The following is a 22,905-nucleotide window of genomic DNA, read 5'->3' on the forward strand; positions in this document are numbered from 1 at the left end:
TCCATTGATCATTCTGCATTTCTCCTGCTAGCCTTCTTACTTACTCATATACTTATATATTTATGTACTTACTTACTTACCTAATATCTTATGTGAGAACCCCATTTGTAGGGCCCCTGCAACACTCAGGATGTTAGTTACACTCACCAACCAGGACCACAGGTCAAGAAGTGTGGAATTTTGTGTGGTCTTGTTAGGGCAAGTGCAGAGGAGTTAGAGTAGATGCTCAGTTTCTTAAGTGTGGAAATTGCATGTTGGGCAATAGGGGGTCCTGTGACATTTTCAGTTGATGTTTGTAATGTTGAAGAGGTGGATGGTGTCCAGAAGACAGACAAAAAAATGTGACTCGAATTAGTCTGAAGTTAAGTTCCACATGGCTGTATTTATGTTGGAATTGCATTCAAGACTGGATGTAGGCAACATTTGTTTGATGTTTCTCAATGTGATGTTTGCTGGGGATGAGGGGACCTGTGCATAGGGTTGGCTGGAATGAGCTTTTCCTTTTTGGATGATTGTAGTAGCTGGATATAACACCTTTGATGGGAGTGCATCAGTTTCATTGTAGTAGCATTGAATTGTTGTGATTATTAAGCTGCTGAAGAATATTCTGAGTGCTTTGTTTTGTGTGGTTTTTAGCTTTTTTCTTTAAATGTTTATTCTTGAAGGGATTGGAATCAAGCAGGTGGGGTTTGATTAAAGCAAATGATTTGTTTGTTGAGTATACTGATTATGCATGGCCTCTCTGTTGATGCTTATGAAGTGGGAATGAATGTCATTTCTGTTGTCTGTCATACCTAGTATGGTTGGTGCAATGTGTAATGGAAGCAGTTGATCATTCTAGATAATGTGATGGTGCTAGTTGGATTTATATCTGTCAGATGCTAGGAGGTTGATGATGGAGATCTATGGGGATCCAGATGTTCTGTTTTGAGTAAGCCAGTGTCATAATTATGTGATGTAGTGCAATGTGATTATTGTTTCTCTTGAAGTGGTAGGTTGCTGTAATGTAATTTTAAGGTTGTCTGCTTATAAGTGAATATTTACCATTTGATTTTTCAGGGTGAAAGGAAGGTCATGTAGGAAAAGGTTTAAGAGGGACTCCTTTGTAGTGCGTTAGATTCAATGATGTCACTGTAAAATGTAATCTTGAAAACATTGTCGTACACAATTAGCTGAGTCTGCCTGTAAAGAATCTGGGAATCTTGTTCATATGCTAAAAAAGTTTTCTAGTTTTAGGCAGCAACTCCAGTTATGTATATGAATAATCCATCTTTGTATGGAGTACTGCTGTTATATTTTAGGCAAGTATAACTCTGCATACATACTTGAAGGGATTAAGTCTACAGCAATCCAAACACTATGTGAGCACCCCCAATCTAGCTTCAAAACTTGCCATACTCTCCCAGCATGACACAGTTGATTCTCTTTCTCTGCTCATTGGACATTATTGTGGCTTCTGAGTTGGCAGCATGCATGCCTCAACCTTTAGGTTACCATGTTACTGTATAGCCATTAGCAGCTCAAAGAGAACCATTATGAAGTGTTATTTACCCTACAGTTAGATTGTTTGATTATTCACCACTCCTTGTCTCTCATAATGACTGGTATTTGTTTCTTTTTAAAAGGCAGGCTTTTCATCTCCCTTTTTATTTCTGTTTCTTTTGCTCTTTATTGTTTCATTCAAGGCCTTGCCTCACTAAGGACTTCTGTTTTTGATTGGAGCCTTTTCCATAAAGAAATAAATAAACTTCCCTGTGCATCTGATACTGAAATTGTTGGGATGAGATATGATATCAGTTGAGCAAGAGAATTAGCAGATTTAAGATAAGTGGAAGAATGCCAAACTGAGTCAACAGTGTATGAGCTGATTAAGTTGTTGAAGAGAATGTTGTGCATGGAATGCAGGAAGGTTTTAAAAGGTGACATGACCTTAAGGTTCATTGCTTTTGATAGAAAAAGAAAGAACATTTTTTAGATGGGAATATGGAGATCAAAGCCGTGCCAGGCCCTCACAGAAGCTTTGGAAGTATCGAGGTCCATGACGCAGAATCCCCAAAATTCTTCATTGGAGATGACCTGAGTCATCATGTAGAAAAAGATATCCTGTAGGTCTTGCTTTATAGAAATTATTAATGATCAGAGAGAAGAGCATGAGATTCATGATGCTGAAGGAAATGACAGTTTAGAAATTCAAATACTTTGAAATATCAGGATCCTTAACACAGACTTTTCCAAAATTCTTCATGAGGGATGACCTGTGTCATCATATAAAAAAATTATATCTTGTAGATCTTGCTTTTTTTGGAAATCATATAAAGGATCAGAGAGAAGAGCTTGAGGTTCATGATGGTGAAGGAAATGACAGTATAGAAATTCAAAGACTTTGAAGACAGTAGAAGTTAAACAATAGGATGATAGTTGAAAAGATTAGAGTAGTCACCCTTCTTTAGGATATGCTTTACCAGTATTTGATCCCAAGACAAAGGAAAACTTTTGTATTTTAGGCAGAATCACATCAGACAAGCAGACAGACGTGGAAGCCTAAAGGCACATTCCTTTTGAACATGGAAAAGTGTGCCATCCAGTCCATATACCTTACTTGTGTCCAGAGTGGTGAGTGCTTTTTGGACTGTATGGAAAGAGAACATTGAAAGGGGCATAGGGTCAGCAAAGAGATGGTTAAAACAGAATCAGTCTTTTATGTCAGCTTTTCATCCACAAAAGTAACCATGAAAACCTAGGTTGCAACTTCTTATCAAGAAAGAGGTCATTTTGATTGTGGAAATGGTTACATGTACCTTGTGACCCCTGTTTAGTTTGGCTTTGTGATTTGCACTAATGAGCAAACTGTAAACCATCCCAATAATTTGCTTTATTGAATTATTTTTTTCTTTTTTAGGAGTACAGTATTAGAATTGTATTTCCAACTGTAGAGATTTGAAGAAGTATAAGAAAAGTTGCCATTAGTCCATTTGTCGTTTTGTAGATGGGTTTCTTTGCCTCTGTATCCTGATTTTTGGACTGGAATGAGGTTTCATGAAGTAAGTTTTATGTATGAGCTCTGTTGAGTTAGGTTCATTAAGTCAAAATCAAGGTGGCATGTACCCATTGGTTGGGTATTGGGATCATACACTGATTTTAGTTGAAGATCATTCATTAATTTAAAGACAGACAGACACACTAATAGTGAAAGGTTGTAAGTATATTACTTGATTATCATGTCTATATTCTGGGTGCCTTCTCCTGGTAATAGTATTTCAGTACAGCTCAGTGATTATTATTTACATTTTGCCTATATATAAGAAAATGTGCTGTGCTTTGGCCACTTGGTCACCCATCACCAAAAAAAAAAAGGTGTTATGGGCAAAATCATTTCCATATCTTGGCTATGTCAGACAAAAGGTAAGATCATAGATGTAAGATAAAAGAATGCAGGAAGGATTGATTTGAGCTCCACAAGTATTCATAAACCCAACCCATAAAGATGGAAATATTATTGGGAAAGGAAAAGACAAAAGATAATTCCATAGCATTTCTGTATTGTACAAGGCAGAAGGGAGGTGGCATTGCAGTCATTCTTCCTTTGGCTTGTCCCTACAGAAACTATGGGGAGGGACAGACTGATGCTTGCTATGGGTCACTAGAGGGAGCTGGGACACAGGCAGACATCTCACAAGACCATTAGCCAAAATAGTGCCTGTACAAGAGAGAGGAAAGCAGCATCACAGTAGATAGAAAGGGATGGTTGAAGGAAGGGAATAGAAGGAAACTTTTTAAGGCAGAAGGCTTTTGATTTCTTTTTGGTTAAGATTATAGTGGAAGAAGAGCCACCCATTTGTAGTTATTGAATAGCTATTCAGTAAGAAAAGTAATTGCAACACACTTATTCCAAAATAGAATGAAGGATATGTTTATTCCCTGGATATTTATGGTATTGCAAGGTTGAATTAGGAAATTTTGAAATTGCATAGTTGGAAATGAGTGAGATTAGAAATAAACCAAAGTAGAAAAAGAAATTGCATTTTGGCACTGCTGAATTTAACCAGGATGCTGCTTTCATATCACATGATGTTGCACAGTACTCATTTAGGAAAGAAAATGTGTTCTGTGTGAGAGATGCGATTTGGCAGGGAATACAAGGGGAATGAATTGTGGAGTGGTAGAATGGGTGAAACTTAATACTTTGAGGTGGTTTGGGCATGTAGAGAGAATGCAAGACTGGGAGTTTATAAGGCTTTGGTGTGGGAGGAAGACCACCTGTGACATGGACAAATAGGGTAGAGGAATACCAGAGGGAGAGAAATGGTGGAAGAATGTTAGGAATGATGTATGTGAGGGAAGCATATAGGGATAGAGATAAGTGGAAACTCTCTTGCCATGGCCACCCTATGATGGGACTTCCTGGAGGGAACGGGCATCAGAGATATAGATAGATATCCTGGTCGTCTTCCCTTACAGCTACACAGAGGGACTAGCTGGAAAGAGTGCACCAAAGAGCATGCAGAATGATCTTGGGTCTATCTTACACCACCAACCAAGAGGCCTTCATCTTGCTGAACCTGTCCATCCTCTCTGACCAACACCAGTAGCTCACATGGCAGTTTGGCAGTAAACTGAAAACAAACCCATAGTTACTATTAAACCTCCCAGTTTTGTAATATATGAAATAGCTAAACTGTGTATTTTCAGCCAAATGGCTGCTTAAATTTGATAAACCATGTTTGTTCATACTTGATTGCCATTTCACTTGTTTGCAAGATAGCTCAAGAAACAGAGAAGAAAGGCTACATTTGCTCACATCCATTCTCTAGCTATCATGTTTGTTCTGTAGCTGTCATATTTATTACAAGGAAATATGATGTCAGTTCCGTATACCATGTCCCCAGTCGATCTTGCTCAAGAAAGTGTGGAAGGACATAAATTCAGTAGGAGGAGGTATGATTGAGGACTAGAAGAGGAATCATCCAAAGTAGAGTCAGAGGAATATAAGATATCAGGGAGTAGCTTTATTAGTTGGAGAGTTTACTATAGATTGATCTGGATAGAAAAAAAGAGATAAGGTTGAATTGCAAAGGTTGTTGGAAATACTTTTGGTCAAGGACTAGTTAGAGATATCAATAGATTTATTACAATCTTAAAATGTTTACAAATTTGATCATGACCTTAATGATGCATTCTCTTTACAGTACTTCATTCGGCCATTCAAGGAGGGGACAGGCACTCTTTCATCATTGCAGTCCTTTATTAAAGAAGTAACATGGCTGTTTCATCAACAAAAGGCCCAACAAACACTTGCTCTTGTAACTGTCAACCTTATGGCTACTTTCCTCCTCCTGTCTTGGTGTCACACTACACACAGCATGGGTATGTCACACGTGAATGATATAAGTTCATATGAATTAGTTGTGATTACCTGTTGTAGTTGATATTATTGAGCTAGATTAGAATTTCAGTTATGATGTTATTTTACCTGGGTATTTTGTCTCTTACTGAGGAAGACATTATTTTCTTGGTGTTTCCTATTGATATCGATATCATACTTGGCTTTTTTACAGAATAACTTCTAAGATCAGTGTTCCAAATCCTTTTCATTTAAATTTCATGTTTTGGGGTAATGTGAAAATCTTTTGGTAAGGTTAGGTTAGATTAATTGTACTTATCACAGTTGATATGCCGCATTTTAGTTTACAAAAGTTGGTTGAATGAAGTACCTCATACAAGATCCTTTAAACTGGAAGAGTATGGTAAATCATATGTGAGAAGTACTCTTGTAAAACTAAGATTTTCATTAGATAATGAGATCTTTTGTTTAACAAGTATGGATATGATTGGGATGGGGGATGGATGTTGAGTGCAGAGTAGTTGTATGGTAGAGGAAGATTACAATATTTTTGGGGGGGATTTATTTTTGTATCATTTATTTTTATAAAAGTAGTATTATTGTATAAACAGTGTTATCTCTTTTCTTAGTCCTGAAATGATGGGTAGCATCGTATAGATTATACGGTATTATCCATTTTTAGTCTTGAAATAATACGATATAAATTGTTTTTAATTTTCCAAAAGAAGAAACAGAGAAGTGGGCCAAGTGAGGATATTCCCTGAAAGGCTCAGTCCTCTGTTCTTAACACTACCTTGCTAATGCAGGAAATGGTGAATAGTATGAAAAAATTGTATGGGGAGCAAGAAAGGTCTTTTTGAATTTATAAAGAAAAATCCAAAACCTTAATAACACGACACCCCATGGTCCTAACTTAAAAATACATGACTTCATAAGACATGACAAATTTCCAAGAATGCAACAACCATGCTAAGTGAAAATAAACTAATGCTCCCTGGTAAAAGTTGAAGTAACCTCTTCAAGACACCAACCAAATCTAACTAAGTGAGCTTCTAATCTAATGATTACTGGATGGACTACTTTGGGAAGAATCCTGTTTTTAAGAGATGGACTCTGTACTGAGATAAGAAATGAAATAGTCTTTAAGACAAAGGAAGATATGGATTCTGTATTAAGACAAGGAGGTAAGTGGACTCTGTTGTAAGACAAGGAAGGAAATGGACTCAGTACTACAAAAATCTGTTCTAAGACAAGGAGGGAAATGGACACAGCATTACTACAAAGATCTATAACGAATTTGCTGCCAGTCTTGTGATGAGAGTGTTATAAGTTGCCAGTCTTCAGAAAGGGCCATGCCAAGCTAACTATACATGTCTAGTTAATTAGGCTGAATGTAACTTGGTACAAGACTTTGAAGCTGTGCTTTATCTGAATGGCAGTGTCTTTGCTTGCAAACTCTAGATAATTATGCCATTGAGAGGCAGCATGAATCATCACTTGAGGAAGTTATGTATCCTTATGTTTAGACTAATGGTCCAGACTTTCCTCAGCCAAATATTATGGATGCTTCTTTTGTCATATTTCTTATTTTTGTTGACATATTTATTGATAAGAATCATGCCAAATTAGAAAAGAAAATGATCATATCTGATTAAGGTTACTGCCATCCCCCCAAAAAGGGGGGGCTTGTCTCTTTCATAATGTGGCAGGTAATGCTACTGCTAATGGCTGACACTAGCAGTGCCACTAACCATGGCTTTCCTTTAAAAAGGAAAATCAAAATGCCCATGATTTGTCTTGCAAGCCATGAATAAATGAAAAGGATATTGGTTATGCTTAGCGAAAAGCAGGAATCAAGGTGGAGACACCATCCAACATTTCTGGTCTGAGCCATTCAAGCAAGTGAATTGAATGGTGGCAGCTCAGCATGTCATATCATGTAACCTTCATCCTGTGGTGTCACGGGCCTTTGCAGGTTACTGTGAACAAGCATCTGATGGCATCATGTATTTTATAATAGGGGAAGAGTTAGTTTCTCATGGAATCTCTTCCTTTTATGGGTAAAACTGTTTTGAACCATGTGTGCAGATGTTCTTTCACATACTCATAGGGTTTGGTCAAAAGTTGAGGAAAATATTAATATTTTCATGCAAGCTTTTGTGTGTTGAATAACCATTATAGAATCCTTTGCTCAAAAGAGTTAGGTTCATCAAGTAAAACAAATGTTGTTTGGTGAACTTGGAACCAGTTTTGTCTAAATTAGGTTCATCAGTTAACACAATAGTTGTTTGATGAACTTGGAACTAATTTTGTCTAATAAGCTCTACATATATAATTAATATGGTATTTTTACCCTCTTACAGCACTCATGGCATATACATACCTCTCATGGTTCAGTCTTCTGAGGTAAGTGAGTTTTTTCTCTCATGTCCAGCATACAGTAGATGGTTGAAGAATAAAGGTAAGAAATTTAGACATTACTGTTGATGAACATTCAGTTATGAATACTGTTACTCGTTTAGATTCTGTGTAGAAAATGAAGAAAGTGGTATATGTTGCTCTTAATGGCCTAAAGTGGATGAAATAACATGGATAACATGGAGGGGAAGAGGTTGTCAAGTTTATCCAGTCTTTTCATATTTAAAGCCAGTATATTTTAAGTTGTTGTTTGCTGATGATACAGCGCTGGTGGCTGATTCATGTGAGAAACTGCAGAAGCTGGTGACTGAGTTTGGAAAAGTGTGTGGAAGAAGAAAGTTAAGAGTAAATGTGAATAAGAGCAAGGTTATTAGGTACAGTAGGGTTGAGGGTCAAGTCAATTGGGAGGTGAGTTTGAATGGAGAAAAACTGGAGGAAGTGAAGTGTTTTAGATATCTGGGAGTGGATCTGGCAGCGGATGGAACCATGGAAGCAGAAGTGGATCATAGGGTGGGGGAGGGGGCGAAAATCCTGGGGGCCTTGAAGAATGTGTGGAAGTCGAGAACAATATCTCGGAAAGCAAAAATGGGTATGTTTGAAGGAATAGTGGTTCCAACAATGTTGTATGGTTGCGAGGCGTGGGCTATGGATAGAGTTGTGTGCAGGAGGATGGATGTGCTGGAAATGAGATGTTTGAGGACAATGTGTGGTGTGAGGTGGTTTGATCGAGTGAGTAACGTAAGGGTAAGAGAGATGTGTGGAAATAAAAAGAGCGTGGTTGAGAGAGCAGAAGAGGGTGTTTTGAAGTGGTTTGGGCACATGGAGAGGATGAGTGAGGAAAGATTGACCAAGAGGATATATGTGTCGGAGGTGGAGGGAACAAGGAGAAGAGGGAGACCAAATTGGAGGTGGAAAGATGGAGTGAAAAAGATTTTGTGTGATCGGGGCCTGAACATGCAGGAGGGTGAAAGGAGGGCAAGGAATAGAGTGAATTAGAGCGATGTGGTATACCGGGGTTGACGTGCTGTCAGTGATTGAAGCAGGGCATGTGAAGCGTCTGGGGTAAACCATGGAAAGCTGTGTAGGTATGTATATTTGCGTGTGTGGACGTATGTATATACATGTATATGGGGGGGGGTTGGGCCATTTCTTTCGTCTGTTTCCTTGCGCTACCTCGCAAACGCGGGAGACAGCGACAAAGTATAATAAAAAAAAAATAATAATATTTTAAGATAGCTTACTGTTTTAGATTAAGATGGTTATGCACATAATTAAAGGTGTCTGTTTATAAATTTTTGTGCCTGGAGGTTGTGAGGACCATCATTCACTTATTTCTATAGTATTATATTTTTTGGTGAATATGAACTGATGATAAGTAGAAAAGTCTTCATAACAGTTGTCTTTCCCAACATCTTTGCCTTTCCCCCTTGTAAATGTATAAGTTTCCTACCATAGCAGGTGTTAGATTCTCCATTTTTCCTTTATTTATGTTTCATTTAAGGCCTAGCATTGTTAAGGAGCTTCTTGTGGTGACTTGTATCTGAAGAAAAAATAAGAAAGTGCATTTTGTTATAAGTTTATAAGTTCATCTTTCACTGCAGTATGCAAGATGTGTTTATTTGAGATGTGTTTGAGTGATTTACTGAATATACCTGATCCAACCCAGGAGTGAATCATAGATGATAGATCTTTCAAGTTCTTTCATTTTTTTATGATAGTTGATGTGCTTCAGTCCCTGAATTTTATTATTTTATTGTCATCAAGAAACACATGGTGACTGAAGAGCAGGCCAGCCAGACTTCTTAGCATGCCTTGCAGTGGATGGCATTCACTTTGTTCATGAACAGACCGAAAAAAACAGTGCAGCTACCCATCTTCACTTGCACACTTAGGGGTTTGGTATTAGTGAATCAGCTGTACAGTTAGGAAACTGCAGCCTTGATTCTGTACTGACAGTGCATTTAGTGTGCATGAGAAACTTATGAAAGAGTAGAAATTGTCATAGGCAGTCAAACAACTATTGATGAATGTTCTCAGAAGATTAGTTAAAGAAGGAAAAGGGCTTGCTGCACTTAGGCTGCATTTTTAAACCGAAATGAATCAGCAGATTCATTGAGTAATCTACCAAAACACATAAGTTTTCCACTATGCATCACAAACACATTGGGCTTCATGTGAAAAAGCTGCCACTTGGTTTTAGATTTCTTTCCTTTTAGTCAAAGATTAGAAGTATGATTATGAGAACTGAATATGTTAACAAGGGAGATGGTCCCATGGTAAACCGTAGAAGTACTCCTGAAATGCAAATCTTAAACCAATGACTCAGCTGGTGATGCTTCTTCATGAGCTCCTCTGTTCTTGCTTGTTTATCCTTGGCACCAACATGATAGATAAAGAGTCTGTTCTCAGTAGCATAGTGAAAAGATATCGTCTACCACATCAGCCATGTCATTTACTCATACTTTGGCACCTGATAAACAATATTGCTTATGTCAGGAAAGATTATTAGTGCATAATTTATGTAGCTGACCTTAGACAATGAAGTCTCTAACTGGTTTCGGTATGTATTCCTCATCCTCATGGTCATCCAGAGCCTGAACATTATGTGGTAACTTGGGCTTATGTGTGAGAAGCTTCACACCTCTTTGTATCAATTCAAAAGTCTGATTTCCCCTAGGAACAAAAGAGGAATAAGTTTTGGGTGTTTCTGAGTGTAAAACTCCAACCCCATATGCACAGAAAGATGATAACACTTAGCAAGTTGCTTATAATGAAGTCCTATGGTGTGCCAGACGTGGAAGATAGAGCATGTATTTTATTACCAGCATCAGTCAGTGTCCCCTCCAGAAGCTGACTGTTCTGACAAGACATGTACAATAAAAACTAATTAAGAACAGTGTAGAATGGTGAGCTTGACTTACTGTTATACACAGAAAGCCTTTGAACCAGCTTTATACTAAAAATTAATTGAAAACATTCAAACCAGTAAATGAAATACACCTTGGAAGTAGCCTCATAGAGTGACTTTATGCATAATGAAGTAATGAGTAGGAGTGCTTACATGGACACGGATTGCACTCACCATATTCCAAATCCAAGAGGCCTAAGAGATTATGAATCCTGATCACCAGATACCAGATGATAACCCATTACCTCTCATTCTAAACATCCACAGCTACTGTATACTGGATTTTTTTTTCAACTCAAGGCTCTTTTAGGTACTGTAAGATGACTCACTAAGCACAGTCAGTACATACAGGTTGTACCTCTTTAATCTGGCAGCCTTGGGACCTGGCCATTACCAGACCACAGAAAATGCCAGAAAGCAGAAATTGACCCCTTTAAAGGCCCTTGGATGAACACTCTTAGTAATTACCGTCAGCTTGGTTTTGTATTTCTGCAGCATTGCTTCAGCCAAGAATTGTTACCCTATCTTTGGAATCCTTACCCCCAGAAGGAGATTCCTCAGTATCTTGGGCAAGGGTTTTTCATGGCATACGACACCAATACAGGGCAGGTTCTTCAGTATTATACACTTGTTCGGGGGCTGTAAGAAATTAACATGACTGTTAATTATCTAGGCTGCAGTGTAAACAGATTTTGGCTCCTTAGCGCTGCTAACAATGCTGCCCTAGTGGCAGATCCACAAACTAATATAGCAGATTCAAAACTTGCCAGACCATGGGAGTTTCCAGACCACAGAGCACTGGATTAGAGAGGTACAACCTGTAGCATAATGGGATTTTAAGTGACCACTGGAATTGAATATGCTATTCAAATCTTCTCTCAGCATTACTGAAACACATGGATCTTTTAATGAGACTGAATACAGTTTGATTAATACTGATGAAATATGATTACATAACAAGCGTACAAAGAACACTATATAAAAGGATGTAATGAATTGTATAGGAAGAACAGTGGAATATTTGCATATTAGAAATGGCAGGTCTTCTAAGGACGGTTATGAGCTTGCAGCATGCAGTTCTGATATGGCTAAAGATAAGAACTATTAAGGAGTGAAAAACTCTATTCCTTGATAGTGATCTCTAAGGTGACAGGGCAATGAAGTACTTGCATTAGATAATATCTCATACACTGTTCAAGTTTAGCTTTAACTGATTTTGTTTTTCGTTGCAGTTTGATTACTTGCTTAGTGTGTGTGTGGGCAGAGAATCAACGAGCTACATACAAATTCATGTTTGGCTACATACGTTGTGAGGCCCTTGCAGTATTTTCTTCTGTGATGCTCTCTCTACTTGGTGCTCTCATCATTGTTAAGGAATGTATAGAGAGATTACTGGAACCAGAGACAGTGGATACGTAAGTTTTGTCTCTATGTATGAATTGTCCCTAGTTTTGACTTTTCACTAAATTTTTCAGAAGACTTCTAAATTATTATGGATGCTGAAGCCATACAGTTTGTTTAAGCATGTTTGGAGGTTTCCTTTGTTAACAATGGTGAGTGATTCAAGTTAGTTTTTATTTCTCACCATACGTGGTAACATATCCCATTCCCACGTGTAGTTGTCTCTCCCTCTTTAGCAGGATAGCATGTAGAACAAACAAACAAAGGCCTTATTTGCATACATCCAATCTCAATTTATCTATTAGTATATTGTAAAACTTTGAATAAATCTACAACACCCATGAGAGAGAAACAAGAGCCAGTTTTAGATGAGAAACAAAAAGGTCCTCCTCTCATAGACCAAGACCAATTTGAACAGAGCTTTAGAGCATGTATGGGAATTGTTACACAGCATTACTTTATGAAATCCTTAAAAGCAAATCAGTGCAAAATCTTAGTTATGTGAAATGGATCAAGTGGCTTCCAATATGTATGTTGATATGGGTTATGACCAATTTGGTTCTTAAGATGATCCCAAGACTGATACCTGCATGCTTTGCCAAGGAGATTCAGATCTGGCTGATCTTGAAAATTGAATTGGCTCAAGCTGGAGGAAAGTTGCATATCCATATTCTTTTTATATTACTGATTTGCATGACACATCACCCAAGTGATATGTTTGAGTTGGACACCAATCCATAGGGAGATTGGGTACTTCTATCATCAGATTTTTCTTTTCCTTTAACTTTTTCTTGGCTAGAATGTCTTTTGACTTCAGACAAGTGCTCAGAGAAATGAGATCTATTTATATTTTTCAAAGATACTTTTGGATCTTTCATAAGAAAGCTGTGTTATCTAGAAGAATATGCTCTCCTATGATGTGTCATATTTTTTTTTTTTTTTTTTTTTTTTGAGGTTAGGGGAGACTTCTTTGGCAGCATTTGCTTAAGAACTGTAGGCCAAGTGGCTTTAGTATCTTCAGCAAGTTTAAAACTAGGTTTTACTCTTCTTTCAGGATGTACAACTAAATTCTAGGCTGCTATAGACTTCCTGCAGTCCATATGTGAATAGAGGGTTTCAGTATTAAGTCCTAAGTGACCTCTCATGTCACCCATAATCATCCTTGAGAAGGTTTCCCTAACATTTTTGTGCAATCCCCAGTTGAATAGATGTTGGTAATAGTAGTAGTACACAATCAAATTTAATAGCCCTTACAGCCTCGTCACAACTTAACAGTAAACAGAAGCACAGAAAATTTGATGAGGTAGGACAAACAGATTCACTTGGAACCAGCATTTTATAGGATGTGCTGTACCAACTATATGTGTAGGCACTTAGGTAGGTATTATTCCTTGCTCATGATAATGCTTTAATTTTTACTTTTATGAATCTTCTTTTAACTTGTTGTATTCCAGGGGAATGTTAAGTATGGGTGGCATTGTAGGACTAATTCTTCACCTTGGTATGACCACCTTGGCCCAAAATCCTGCTCTGAAACAGGTGCTTAGAGCTTCTCAATCATCATTTCTTCAGGAACATGTAGCTGATATGTGTCAAAGGTTAGTACATCTTTGTTGAAGCACAAATAAGTTTTTACATCTCCTTGGTAGGCCTTGACCGATCAGTAAGGAATACATCTTACCTCCTTTGTTTATGTTATGGATGATGCTATTCTCTTTAAGTATCTAGCCTTCTCTTTATGATTCGAGAGTGTTTTTTAATGTTACCCTTCCATTTCTTTCTAGGTCTTTATCATGCTTTATCCAGTTCAAAGCCAGTTACAGTTCATACTTTCTTCATTCCCAGAGTGTGTGTGTGTCATTTACTATGTTATTTTAGATAACAGAATAAGTTTTATTGTTCAAAATTTTCTTCCTGATCCTATGCAACTTTTTTTTTCTGAGTATTATTCTCACTGTTTTCACTTTTGTTGATGCCTTATTTACTTCCTGATCCTATTTAGCATTTATTGCCTAAGTATTCTAACTGTTTTGATTTTTTTGATACCTTGATTTCTACTGCTCTGTGAACTGATTATTATATGAGAAATGTTGAATCAAGATGAATTATATGAATATTTGTCACTTTGTATGCTGAAAGAGGAAAGGTAATAGGGAGTACTGGTCATGGTTCAAAAAAGTTGCATACATAGGTGTGAAGTTAGAAGTCAACTAGCATTCTTAGATTTTGTCGTAACTGACAGGCACACAAAGGAAAGGTTGTTGGATATGAACATGCTGAGAGAGGTAGTGCATAGATTGCTAGATTATTTCTTGATAGAATGTGAGTCTGTATTCTAGTGGTTTTAGGGAAAGAGGAATGCATAAGTTAGGCAAATGCAAAGTAATGCATTTGCCTATCTTAAAAATCCATCTGTTATGTAAATCCCTCTAAATCATCTGGCAGTCTTCCTCTAGGCAGCCATGTTTCCCAATTTTGTCTTTTCAGTAAATTTTGAGATTCTGCTAGTGAAAATTGTCTCTAGGTTACAGATGTATCTAACGAAAAGTATGGGTCCTAGAACTGTACTTATTTTTTAATTTTCCAAAAGAGGAACAGAGAAGGGGGCCAAGTGAGGATATTCCCTCAAAGGCTCAGTCCTCTGTTCTTAACGCTACATCGCTAATGTGGGAGATGGCGAATAGTATGAAAAAAAAAATTACCTTATTTTGTATTTATTTCTCAAAATATCAGACAATGTTTGTTTAGATATTCCTAAGTCCTCCACAATCCTTGCACCAGCAACACAGCCTTCAAGTTTTTATTAATATTTTAAACTTGTTTTATCTTTTTTTTTTGTTTCATCTCTAATGTCCTTTTCTAATTTCTTTCAGCCTCTGCAGTTACATTCCGGCACTGACAAGAATTCTCCTGCCTAGAGTGGATCCCGTTGTTCTCATATCAATTGCAGGCTTTCTTGCAATCATTGGGGATAGTTTTATTCTTCAGATGTAGTAAGTTTACAGTTTTTGTTTTCATTCATCAGTCTGCCTTTAACATATATGTGAGGAATAAAAACTGTGGAAAGAATAGGTTGTATAGACCTAACTTTTGCATTAGTTTGAGGAGAAAATCTCAAAAGAAAATGAACATATACATGTATGTAGAAATGTCGCTTGATAGGGTAAATGGAATAGAACAAAATGAAGTTTTCGTTCTTTAATGTACAGTGAAGACTAATGGATAATTTTAAGATCTTTTAAAGAGGTTGTTCCTCACAAGGGTGTGAATGAAGGTAGTTTGGGTGTGGACATGGTATGAATGTAGATTTCTCAGTTGATGAACCTACTTTGTGCATAAGGTGAAGAAGTAAAAGACTTTTTTATAAATGAAGTGGAATGTGTTAAACTTTGGCCCCATAACTCCTCAATTTAGTTCCTATCCTTTCATTAGATTACATGTGTTATATTATTAAATTATATGGGAGGGTATTGATTGAGAGGGTGAAGGCATGTACAGAGCATCAGATTGGGGAAGAGCAGCGTGGTTTCAGAAGTGGTAGAGGATGTGTGGATCAGGTGTTTGCCTTGAAGAATGTATGTTAGAAATATTTAGAAAAGCAAATGGATTTGTATGTAGCATTTATGGATCTGGAGAAGGCATATGATAGAGTTGATAGAGAGGCTCTGTGGAAGGTATTAAGAATATATGGTGTGGGTGGCAAGTTGTTAGAAGCAGTGAAGTTTTTATCGAGGATGTAAGGCATGTGTACGTGTAGGAAGAGAGGAAAGTGATTGGTTCTCAGTCAGTGTAGGTTTGCGGCAGGGGTGTGTGATGTCTCCATGGTTGTTTAATTTGTTTATGGATGGGGTTGTTAGGGAGGTGACTGCAAGAGTTTTGGAAAGAGGGGCAAGTATGAAGTCTGTTGTGGATGAGAGAGCTTGGGAAGTGAGTCAGTTGTTGTTCGCTGATGATACAGCGCTGGTGGCTGATTCATGTGAGAAACTGCAGAAGCTGGTGACTGAGTTTGGTAAAGTGTGTGAAAGAAGAAAGCTAAGAGTAAATGTGAATAAGAGCAAGGTTATTAGGTACAGTAGGGTTGAGGGTCAAGTCAATTGGGAGGTAAGTTTGAATGGAGAAAAACTGGAGGAAGTAAAGTGTTTTAGATATCTGGGAGTGGATCTGGCAGCGAATGGAACCATAGAAGCGGAAGTGAATCATAAGGTGGGGGAGGGGGCGAAAATCCTGGGAGCCTTGAAGAATGTGTGGAAGTCGAGAACATTATCTCGGAAAGCAAAAATGGGTATGTTTGAAGGAATAGTGGTTCCAACAATGTTGTATGGTTGCGAGGCGTGGGCTATGGATAGAGTTGTGCGCAGGAGGATGGATGTGCTGGAAATGAGATGTTTGAGGACAATGTGTGGTGTGAGGTGGTTTGATCGAGTAAGTAATGTAAGGGTAAGAGAGATGTGTAGAAATGAAAAGAGCATGGTTGAGAGAGCAGAAGAGGGTGTTTTGAAATGGTTTGGGCACATGGAGAGAATGAGTGAGGAAAGATTGACCAAGAGGATATATGTGTCGGAGGTGGAGGGAACGAGGAGAATTGGGAGACCAAATTGGAGGTGGAAAGATGGAGTGAAAAAGATTTTGAGTGATCGGGGCCTGAACATGCAGGAGGGTGAAAGGAGGGCAAGGAATAGAGTGAATTGGATCGATGTGGTATACCAGGGTTGACGGGCTGTCAGTGGATTGAATCAGGGCATGTGAAGCGTCTGGGGTAAACCATGGAAAGCTGTGTGGGGCCTGGATGTGGAAAGGGAGCTGTGTTTTCGGGCATTATTGCACGACAGCTAGGGAGTGAGTGTGAACGAATGAGGCCTTTGTTGTCTTTTCCTAGCGCTACCCCTGCACACATGAGGGGGAGGGGGATGGTATTCCATGTGTGGCGAGGTGGTGATGGGAATGAATAAAGGCAGTGTGAATCGTGTGCATGGGTATATATGTATGTGTCTGTGTGTGTAATATATATGTGTACATTGAGATGTATAGGCATGTATATTTGCGTGTGTGGACGTGTGTGTATATACATGTGTATGGGGGTGGGTTGGGCCATTTCTTTCGTCTGTTTCCTTGCGCTACCTCACAAACGCGTGAGACAGCGACAAAGCAAAATAAAAAATAAATAAATATTATTAAGATCTAATGGGTCTTGGCAAATTTCAGTCCTGCACTGGATGTGTGTTTTAGCTTGCAGTCTTTACCACCATGGTTCAGTAGTGCACCACAGTCACTTTGCATTTTGCATAATGCTTCATTCATGAAACCTTTTAAACAGTCATGGTGACATTACAAAGCCTCATTGCAGTTGCAGATTTATTTCAAACCATTCACCTAAAAAGTATCAGTTTTCGTATAGACAAGCATTAATTTCAGTGTAAAGGCTCAAAACAGTTCATAGTTTATTCATGCACATCATATAGCATAAGAACTTCGAAACTCATGATTGCTGATTGCTGTATACACACTTTATGCATCCAAATATGCTGCGTTTACTTTCTTTTGTAGAGAACTTTCTTCGCTGCCTGTGTAAGTGCCTAATTTTGGTGTACACATTTTCTTCACTCTGAGATCCACCTTGTTCTTCACTGGCAAATGGTTCATTAATTCATTTTTTTTATGTAAGTCCCTTGGTTTTCCATTATCTCTTGACACATTGTACACTTATCAGGTTTTGTTTTTCTGTTTTACAATCGTTCCTTGAATTGTAATAGCTTCTGTATAAGTGCTGCATGTTGTACTCATTGAAAGATGGATACTAGTGGCAGAAACCTTTTTCTCAAACAAATCATTCAGATTTCTTTCAGTCCCTACATGACTACTTTTTGTACCTACAGAATGATGTTTATTGTGTGATAAAGAACTCCTCATACTGTATCTTAACAATAATTCAATATATATCTTTTCAGTAACTACCAGGCTGCAGACAGTGTGGCAGCACTGATCATTGCTATTCTCACAATCACCACAATGTTTCCACTTTGTGTCTGCTCAGCCAGTATACTACTTCAGGTTTGTGAATTGTGAGATTTGTCCAGTTCTTAAGAACATGATATGCTTGTACACACATAAATATGTAAATAATGGGCTACTTCTTACATTATAGTAAAGAGAACAGTGCAGCTTCTTTACCTCTTCATTCCTAAACACATATCTCAACCACATGGGACTGGAGTCCTCCACACATTTGAGATACAAGCTGATGATTCATCCCATGCTCCAGGGTATGTTTCATACCATGGATCATTGTTGAGCCTTAAACTAGTACCATTTGTGACCAGCAGGGAGAATTCACCCCCACTAGTTTCATAGCTGTCAATTACCCTTCAGACACCATGGGGGAAGGACTTTTATTGAAGTGTCTGGCAGCCATGATAGTGATACCCATGCATTTGGCAGCAGCAGATATAAACACAACTACATGGGAGGAAATAAAATGTAGTGTTGATGGAAAATACTAATATACAAAGATATGATCATGATCATGATCTTGAAATTTTATTTGGGACCCATGATAACAAATAATTACGGCAAAATAGGCTCACAGCCAGGCTAAGAAACTTTTGTACTGCTGATGAAGTTTAAAGGGATTACAGCTGATAGCAGTTGATCAAGTAAGTAATGATAGGGTAAGAGAGAGATGTTGTGATAAGAAGAGTATGGTTGAAAGAGCTGACGAGGGTCTGCTTAAATGGTGGTTTAGACATGAATAAAAAGAGCAAGAAGTTAACAAAGAGGATATACATGTCAGAAGTTGAGGGCACAAGGAGGAGACTCAATTGCAGATGGAAAGGTGGAATGAATTAGATTTTGAATACTCAGGACCTGAACATGCATGGGGTAGAGTGAATTAGAGCATTGAGGTATACAGGGGCTGACATGCTGTCAGTGGACTGAAATGGGGCAAAAGAAGCAGCTGGGGGATATTATGGAAGGTCTGTGAACCCTGGGTGTGGATATGGGGCTCTGGTTTTGGTGCATGACACATGACAGTTAGAAAATAAATGCAAGTAAAGGAGGCTTTTTCGTTGGCTTTTCTTGAAGCTACCTCATTAATGTGGGAAACAGTGAACAAGCTTGAAAGAAAGGAAAATGAAAATATGGTACTAAAAATTAACCACAAAAATACCATACGCCTAAACACAATGCTAGATGAATCCTACCTAAGTCCATCATAAAACATCTGCTGAATCACCTTCACTCACATTGGCATTCAGAATGCAGTTAAAACCCTAAGAGAACTCCCTTGCAACTGGTCCTGACAAAACTTGCCAATATAGTATCCATTGAGGCACCTCCCAAGCCACTTTACTCCCATACTTTCTATTGCCCTATATCATTATTGTCTTCAGGATTTGAACTCAAAAATTGATCCACAACAAAGTCAACAAAAATGTTCCACTCTCATCATTTAATACCAAATTGCACACAAAATATACACAACATATCCTGTATGGCTTCAACCAACCATAACCCCTTTTCTGTAATTTATCTATCTATATCTCGGATGCCTGTTCCCACCTGGAACTCCCTTAAGGATGTGGCCACAGCAATAGTCTCCATAACTAGTGAACTCCAGTTCCAGTTCGTAGCCTTTAGTGTCTCACTCTTAATAGGCCACTGGCAGAGGGCAAGTATGGCACAGTGTTTACAGATGTTCCAACTTAATGATCCTACCGACTATGTCTACCTAATGCACCTGCCTTTTTCTCTTACCTATTTCTGCTACCTAATGTTTCTACATACTTCTTCTGTCTGTTGCTCTTACCACTTTGCCAAAAGGCAGGGTTAGCACATAGTGCTCACTTCAGGAAATTATAGTTAAGTGTTGTCATGTGCTGTGTATGACTAGGAGAGATAGCATGATTGTGGACAGAATACTAGGAGTCCATGTGTGGGTAGACAGAAAGAAAAGACAGCTACCTGGGTCAGAGGAGTGCAGCTTGACAGCTATTGAAGTGCTGGCTCACTACACAGCTGTCATTAACCTTCTTGATACCTAGGTGGATAGTATTGGTAATATACATCCCCGGTTGTTAGCTGCCTACCATCTGCTACCTACGTAAGTACAGTAATAGTAGCAATAAAAATCAACAAAGCTTGTAATGGTGACTCCTTCCTCATACAAAATATATTTGACCCAACCCTCCATAAGATGGCAAAAATTGATAACCAACTTATTGGCTTGTTGCAGAAATAGTCATTTACAAAGGCTTCATCTCACACCCTACAGTGGGGTTCATATGATGGCATTTCTTTCTCCAGCCCTCTTCAATCTCTGTACAGCAGGACCTCCCATCACATGTAAACAATGGTTTAAGAGTCCTCTCATATGCAGATGACTTCATTATCACATCATAATGATAATAGTAAAGTAACACCACACATGCAACATTAAATCACACAAGTAGAGCATGGGGTCACCAAAACTGAACATCTACATCCCCATAGAAATTCATTTCCCCATAATACCATACAGACATGAATCCTACCTTCACCCCATATACTTTTAATCTTGAATGATCAACCTCTTCCACTTTACTGAATTCAAATTAAATTGGGCATTATGAACAACATTCATGTTACAATTACCCTTCACACCACAAATATCAATGTAAAGGCCATGAACAAACTAAGCACCTCAGAAGCAGTTTTGAGCAAGGAAAAGAATCTCTCAGGATCCTCTTTTGTACAAATAATTCAAATAATTAATCCACCTCGCCTTTGATTACATTTCACCATCCAGGTTATCCACCATGTCAAAAGTAACCCTAACAAAGCTGCAAAGCATAAAGCACAGAGCAAGACTCACCACCCTTCACAAAAAAATTATAAAAAGTGATTAACCAACTTCATAGCTGGCCACTAAATCAAAGTCCTTTGCAAAGGCTTCACTTCCACCTCAAACTCTACAGTGCAGTTCCCTCAGCAGCATTTCTTTCTTCCACCCTCTGTAATCTCAATCACAGAACCTCCCATCACCTCCTGCAGACCACTGGATGAGAGTTCTCTCATATGCAGATGACCTCATGATCATATAACGTCGTAATGACCCTATTCAGTTAGCAAAAAAAGTGTGACAAACATACAACACCCTGATCAGAACATTTACAACCCTGTAAAAACCCACAGTCTCTCTCTTAATGCAAGATAGACATGAATCCAAACAGCACCCTATAAACTTTTCACCCTTTGTGGTCAACCTATTCCACTCAGCAGAATTCCTGTCTAACACTCGTGGCATTTACCCCTCACACCACAAATATCAACATTAGGGCTATAAGCAAATTAAACTGTCAGAACATATAATGGAACTAGTTTTGAAAAAGCAAAAGAATCCCTTAGCATCTACTACAAACAATTGATCCACATTACCTTAGATTACTCATCGGCTGCTAGGTCATCCACCTTGTCAAAAGCATCATAACAAAATTGCAAACCACACAAAGTAAGGCTCTTGATTTAATCATTAGCATTCTTGCAACCACTAACATTCAGAACCTGCACAGTAAACAAAATTACTCCCAATGCATTCTCACTTCAATATGATTAGCATTCACTTTTTTATATCAGTCCCTCCAAAATCACCCTATCACCAACTACCAGCCTCCAAGAACTATAAGCAAAAACACTTATCCCAGGTTCACATTGCCACACCTTGTACTCACAGATCCCCTACCTCCAGTAAACACAAATGCGAAAAATCACAAAGTAATGACTCAAAAGGACAGCTCAACTGCCTTTCCAGTTGTCTCAAACACCACTCCACAGGACATACTCCTGTCTGCGACTACATTCCCTATTTATTTTTGAGTTATACTTTCTTGCCTGCATTCTGGACACCATCCATCTCTCCAACATTTAATGTACCAGTTGTTCATATCACAAGATCCTTCATATCTAGGAGGCAACTTCTGCATTAAATGATGAGGATGAGGAATTGCAGGTGTTAAGGGAAGAGAAAGCAACAAGGAAATCAAGAAAAAGCAACAGGAAGTCAAGAGGAAAGTACAAGGGCTGAAAAAGAGGGCATATGAAACTTGGGGTGAGTGAGTATCAGCAAACTTTAAAGAGAATATAAAAAAATGTTTTGGAAGGAGGTTGATGGTGTGAGGAAAACAAGAGAACAAATGGGAGCAAGATGAAAACGGCAAATGGGAAAGTGATAACAGGCAGAGATAAGGTCAAGAGGAAATGGATTGAATATTTAAAGGATTGTTTGAGTGTATTTGATGGTAGGGTGGCAGAAGTAGGGTTTTGGGTCAGGGAGGTATATGAAGTGAGGGTGTTATGGCAAGTGGTTTAGTGAAAAGAGAAGTGATGGAACTCTTGCATTAGATGAAATTTGACAAGGCTGCTGGAGTGGATGGTATTGCAGTTAAATTTCTAAGAAAGTGTTGACTGTGTTGATTGGTTGGTTAGGATTTTCAGTGTATGTATGGCTTCAGGTAAGGTGCCAAAGGATTGGCAGATTTCTTGTATAGTACCATTGTATAAAAGCAAAGGGGACAAAGGCAAGTGTTTGAATTAAAGTTGTTGAGTGTACAGCCACCTTCAAAGTGGGACAATCAGCGCTGTCAATATTGTTGTTCCAGGAGGAACTTTGAAGCTTTCAATTCAAGTTATTTCCAAGCTTTCATTGTCTGGAGTTTTGTTTTCATGTCAAGGTCATTACTAGTATTTGCAACATCTTGGTACTAACTTCATTTTCAACAAACTAACAAGGTATTGAAATTAAATACTTTCTATCCATGGCATACAAACCCAAGAGTATCACCTCTTGAGTTCAAAGCCAAACATG

General features: G+C 38.3%; 1 protein-coding gene across 1 annotated transcript in view; it reads left to right on the forward strand.

The window, feature by feature from the left end:
* Nucleotides 1-22,905, forward strand: part of LOC139750477 (zinc transporter 6-like) — a 46,623-nt gene that overhangs the window by 11,382 nt on the left and 12,336 nt on the right. The window contains exons 3-8 of the mRNA XM_071665277.1: nucleotides 5,187-5,364; nucleotides 7,705-7,747; nucleotides 11,900-12,082; nucleotides 13,523-13,666; nucleotides 14,942-15,061; nucleotides 18,014-18,116. Coding sequence (XP_071521378.1) covers nucleotides 5,187-5,364; nucleotides 7,705-7,747; nucleotides 11,900-12,082; nucleotides 13,523-13,666; nucleotides 14,942-15,061; nucleotides 18,014-18,116 — 771 coding nt within the window. The remainder of the gene's footprint in view (nucleotides 1-5,186; nucleotides 5,365-7,704; nucleotides 7,748-11,899; nucleotides 12,083-13,522; nucleotides 13,667-14,941; nucleotides 15,062-18,013; nucleotides 18,117-22,905) is intronic.

The sequence above is a fragment of the Panulirus ornatus genome, chromosome 1, assembly GCF_036320965.1.
Source record: "Panulirus ornatus isolate Po-2019 chromosome 1, ASM3632096v1, whole genome shotgun sequence".
NCBI lineage: Eukaryota > Metazoa > Arthropoda > Malacostraca > Decapoda > Palinuridae > Panulirus > Panulirus ornatus.